This window comes from Micropterus salmoides, unplaced genomic scaffold (assembly GCF_014851395.1).
Source record: "Micropterus salmoides isolate LMB-PRFRI ecotype aquatic unplaced genomic scaffold, ASM1485139v1 Ms_hic_scaffold_1, whole genome shotgun sequence".
Lineage (NCBI taxonomy): Eukaryota > Metazoa > Chordata > Actinopteri > Centrarchiformes > Centrarchidae > Micropterus > Micropterus salmoides.
Genome location: NW_024040040.1, coordinates 50,087,043 through 50,092,402, shown reverse-complemented (window position 1 = coordinate 50,092,402; position 5,360 = coordinate 50,087,043). Strand labels below are relative to the sequence as shown.

Sequence of the window (5,360 nt, the reverse complement as noted above, 5' to 3'; positions counted from 1 at the left end):
CATGACGATGTAAAAGAGAATTTATGTGTACTGCAGGACCAAATTGTCCTTTGTGTGTGTGTGTGTGTGTGTGTGTGTGTTTTAGCAACCTGCAGGGATGTTTCAATTAAAAACTAAGAAATTAGCTTTCATAAGCTTTTAAAAAATATATATTTGTATTTGACTCAATTTTGATTAACAAAATAAAAGTGGGAAAGACTTTGAGACATTTTATGTCGAGGAAAAATGTACAGAAAGTGTCATTTAACAGGTAATTAAATAAACAAATTATAAGTAATAAAACAAAATGGACTATTTCGAAAATCACGTCACTGCAGGTGTAAATATTAAAATAAACATTCAGATTTTACTAAAACGCACAGTTTCCATAGCGACTACAGTTACGTTAACGCGCGGTCTTGTGGAAGCAAACGGAAGAGAAAGTCACGCACTCCCCGCAAAATAAAGCGCAGAAATCGCCGCCTGCCTTCCACGCAAGCAGGAGGACAGGTGACAGGTGAGCTCTCTGAATCACAATCAATAAAAACAACTAGAAAAGAGCCCGTCTTTTTAAAATAAACCATATAATTTAAAGTCCAGGATGTATTATTAACGCTAAAGCTAGTGCTAACCGTTAGCTTCTTCTAACGTCTTTTGTTGTGGTTCGATTTGTGGACGTTAACCAGCTAACGGTAGCTGGCGCAGTTAGCGTTAGCTGCTGCTTTTCGGCTGAAATGGTGTTTACATTCAGGAAGATAAGAGGTTAAGAGGTCGGTTAACTTGTCTTGTGATTTTCCTAATTTAACTAACACGATCGTGGAAGGTTAATACAAGTTGTCAACCGAGAAGAAGTCTCTTAACGTTGCCGAATAAACTCGGATACGTGAAAGTATTACGGTAAACACACACCAGACCTAACGTTAGAAAACGATGTTTTTAGCCACAAGGATGTTTAGCTAAGTTAGTTAGACCTACATTTTTATGCAAAACTCGTCTATAAATTGTCGTGTTTTAGTCGTTTTGAAGTAGAGAAAGTTATTTGTTGGAAAAGTAAAACTAACTGGCTTGTAGCTTGCAAAGTTTGTTAGCCAGATGCTTTGGGAAAGTAGCTTAAGTTAAGGTATCCGTTAATGTTAACATGTGTCAGGAAAGTGGGGACAGACCAACAATGAAGTCACTGTTTTTTTCTCCACACCTTTTCACATTTAACTATTTATGGATTCTGTCATCTAATTTAGCCATAGCATTTACTCAATGTGTTTCTGATGTAAAGAAAAGTATGAAAAAAGGTTCAAGTTCATCTAACTTAAACATATAAGGACTGTATGGACAGACTCTGGCCTTTGTCACACTGGGTTTTTGCAGTGGGTGTTGAGCTGCCAAGTTGCCTTATTGTAAAAGACAAACTTCCATCCTAGGTGGAAAGTACTGTACTTGTACTTTGTGAGCAGTTATAACAGTAAGTCCACCGCTTTGCAGAGGAAAATATTGTAGTTTTTACTTCACTGCTGTAGTTACTTTTCAAATGGAGATTTTACATAAAAAAGAATATACATATGATCAGCTTATAAAATGCAATTTGTCAAAAGATTAAATCTGTCTAGTTTGGCCTCGTTGTCATGTCTCAGATGTCTATGAATTTGTTGAATGGACAATTTCAGATGGTTTCATTTACTTCAAATGAAATTAACCAATGTTTCACAAAAAAAATGAATTTTAATCATCTTACAACTCCTCAGATTTGTTTTGTGACGCTTTGAAGTGTCCCAACCCCTAGGCTGGATCCACTGGATTAAACTTCTGAACTTAACTCACTTACACAAGCGTGATGTCTTTAGTTTTGACATTTATGTAATAAAAGTAGCCAGCCTGTAGCAAGCGTATTAAGACATTGGCTTATTACAAACAAATTTAAGATTGTTACTCTATTGTTTACTTTACAGCAATTCAGTTTGCATAGTATTTACCAATACGGTTTCAGCTTCGGTCCATATAGAGCAGAATAGTGGTTGCAGTATTTCCTTCATGCCAGCTGGTGTTGTGACTCATTTTCCTTTTCCCCACTGCTCCCCCGCCAGTCTCTGTGGTGACTATCGACTGTGGCAGCACTCCTCCCGTTGAGTTACCCACCTGCCTGTGTCACATGACTTCAGATCAGAATCCACAGTGTCCAGCTGATCTACAGGTGCAGTTATCGGTCAGAGCGCTGGGTCCTGGATACTACTGCTTCTGCCAGGTACTTTAATATTAATACTTACTACACAGACACTCTGACAGTATTTATCTACCTAAATAACTCATACCTACCCAGCAATCTTGTCTGGTCTTCTCACTGCACTAGATACATTATGAATTATGAATCAACTTAATGTCAGATTTCAATCTGGGAACTAAAGTTTTGCTTGAAAAAGTAAATTTTATTTATATAACCCAATATCACAAATGTGCCTCAAGGGTGCTTAAAAACACCCGTGTCCTTGGACCCTGGATTTGAATAAGGAAAAAACTTTTTAAGAAAACCTCATAAAGAGCAACAGATTTATAGAATAGACATATTTTAATATTAAAAACCTGTAGTTATATAAATGTATTATTTTAAAAACAGGCCATTGACTGACTTCCCTTAAGTCATTTTGCGTTCCTACTTTTTAGCCTATTCACAACTACAGAATAATCTGATCGGTTTTTGAGGCCTGGACGCCCACTCAACCGTGCCTGGGGCCCGGGGGGGGGGGGGCCTAGTCAGGGAAGCAGGAAGGGGGGGAAGCTAAAGCAGTGAGGGCAAAACTGATGTAAGTGAAATGGAAAGGTATCAGTGGGAGGGAAAGAGAAGTGAATGGTGCGACGGGATGAAGGAGTTTCAGGGAGGGAGGAGTAGGAGTGGACACCGCTGCATTACTGCTCTGTGATTGGTCGCTGGGCCATGTGCTGACCCCTCTCAAACTGTAGCCTAACTAGGTCTCCGGCATACATTCTCTCACACACACACACACACACACACACACACACACACACACAAAGTGGTGTGCAGCCCTCTGTTGAGTGGCAGGGACATGTGAGCCCCTTCACATTTGCTATTCTGGGCAGGGCAGGGGAAAGGGGGGAGGGAAGGGGAGAGGGCGAAGCAAGGGGGAGTAGAGGGTCTTTTCTCTTTCTGCATGTGGCTGAGCCATCGTGAGGAGCTGCTCATGATTGTGTTTCTTGTTGTGTAGGCTCTTAGTGTGTGTGGCCATAGCAGTTTGTGTTTTACTCCCACTCTAGGCCGAAGAAGATGGGGTGCTGCTTTAGTAAGGAGCTCAACCCCGGCCAGCAGAATGAGAGGAGCGGTCTGTTACAGCCTGCGCTCCACAATGGGCTGAATGAGGTGACAGAGCAGGTCAGGCAACACGCCGCGGCTGTAGCTCAGCATGTGTGTTTAGACGAAGAGGACACGTGTGTGGCAGACGGGCCGGCCCAGAGGAAGCCTCCGGAAGATGAGGACAGACATCAAGGACTGGACTGCAAAGTTTGGACGGAGGCGGTCAGCGGGGACATCACCTCACGGAGTGAGAGGGACCTTAAACCAGCGAGCGCTCATGAGGAGAAGGGGGCTATTATTAACACAACCAGCACAAACATACATATAGACACGGACGCAGAGGCAGGCATGACACACCCTGCCAGGCCCAGCTGTGGACCGGCTCCGTATATGGAGGTGCTCACACAGAGTCCGGTCAGACAGAAGATTCTGGAGAACGCGACGGTCAGGGCTTTATGGTTCAATCCGCTCCCAAATGGGGAGAAGCAGCACAAACCATCCGGCTGTTTGTCAGCTCCCGCCATGTTGCCCTCTGCTAACTTCCAGGGTGACGTCACAGCAAGTGAAGTTTTAAGTGACCAGCCGCCGTCACCGGTCAGCGTGTGTCAAGGGACACTGCGGGATTTCCTCAGACCGGAGTATGAGGAGGAAGAAGGAGAGGAAGTCTGTGTCGTTGCAACAACGCTGGGTCAGGGTTTCGAAACGAGGACGAGGAGCTTCTACAGCATATGTTCCATTGACGCAGATGACCTTGAACACGACCATGTCCACAGCCAATCCCAAACAGCTGGAGCAACACACTCACCGCACACAGCTGAAGTAGAAACAGCTGCTCTGCCCTGCATAGTGGAGTCTCCGGTCTCCAGCCAATCACACGCAGAGGCACCCACAGCCTGTTACCAGCTGTATGTCACAGAATCTAAAATGACCAGCGAACCCGCTTCAGCGCAATCACGTGCTGCAGAACAGTCAGAAAAGTTATTCTCAGCAGCGCAGACCACCTCACCTCATCCTGTTGCATCTCCACAGCTGGTAAAGCCTCTGTGTGACCCGCTGCCTCCGGCCACCAATCATATAAAAGATCATCCTCAGGCGTCCACACAGGACAGCCCTCAGCCTGAAGACTTTTACTGCCAGACAGCTGCAAAGTACACAGATGAGTCCCGGGATGACATCCAGTTGACATCACACAAAGATGAAAGAGCATGTGTGGAGGCGGGGACTGTGAAGGGATCAGAGGAGTGTGTGTGCGTGGAGAGTGTGTGTTTAGTGGAAGAGAGTTTGTACTTAGGCGTCCACAGAGCAGCAGAGGGAGGCTTCAGTGCCACCAAGGTACCGGTGGTTAAATCCCAGGAGGAAGAATTGGAGCAGAGTGTGGATTCTGACTTTAACCCTCTGGGCAATCATCTGCATCAGGTTGCTTTGCCTCTCTCTGGAGGTCAGACTGAGAAGGATAAAACCTCCCTGCAGGGCGAGGCTTTCCCTGTGAGTATCTGCAGAAGCTACAGCGAGGAAGGTGATGTTTGTTACAATGACACAGCAGATACAACTCTTACCAACGTGTCTTCAGTTTCCACCGTCCCAGTTGTCTCTTCCCTGCCCACTGACCTGACTGCCTTCTCCTTGAAAACTACATCTTGCCAGTCTGACTCCATCACATCTGACATATTAGATGTTAATTCAAACGATCCAACATTTAACTTGAGCAGCACTAAACATCCTAGTCAAGATGCTGAACATGTACACACTGAATCTGAGCACAGGGATGCCAGGTCTAATGAGAAAGCTGATGATGCTTTGGATGACGAGCCTGTTCAGGAAGTCCTCATGAGCGGAGACGACAGACAGGCCGTCAAAAAACCAAAGCCAGAAATGTGTCAGAACAGCAAACATATTGAGGGAGGTGACGTTACAGTCGTTTTACCTGAAACAGGCCAAAACACACCTCTCTCCTAGAGACGAGTGATGGAAAATGTGACCTGTTAGAGTTACTTGATGACTGTGCGCCTGTAAATACAAGCCTCAAACATCCTCCTCCAGCTGAAAGTGAGCTTTCTCTTCCTACTCCCTTAACTCCACCTCC

At 44.8% G+C, this 5,360-nt stretch overlaps 1 protein-coding gene across 1 annotated transcript; it reads left to right on the top strand.

Annotated features, from left to right (window-relative positions):
• Positions 1-610: 610 nt before the first annotated feature.
• LOC119913062 lies at positions 611-5,251 on the top strand. Its single transcript, XM_038732371.1, has 3 exons — positions 611-749; positions 2,058-2,215; positions 3,241-5,251. The coding sequence occupies exon 3, from the start codon at positions 3,251-3,253 to the stop codon at positions 5,231-5,233; it is 1,983 nt and encodes a 660-aa protein (XP_038588299.1). The 5' UTR covers positions 611-749; positions 2,058-2,215; positions 3,241-3,250; the 3' UTR covers positions 5,234-5,251.
• Positions 5,252-5,360: the final 109 nt, after the last annotated feature.

Coding starts and splice junctions, on each gene's coding strand:
- LOC119913062 (XM_038732371.1), top strand. CDS start 3,251: ATGGGGTGCTGCTTTAGTAAGGAGCTCAACCCCGGCCAGCAGAATGAG.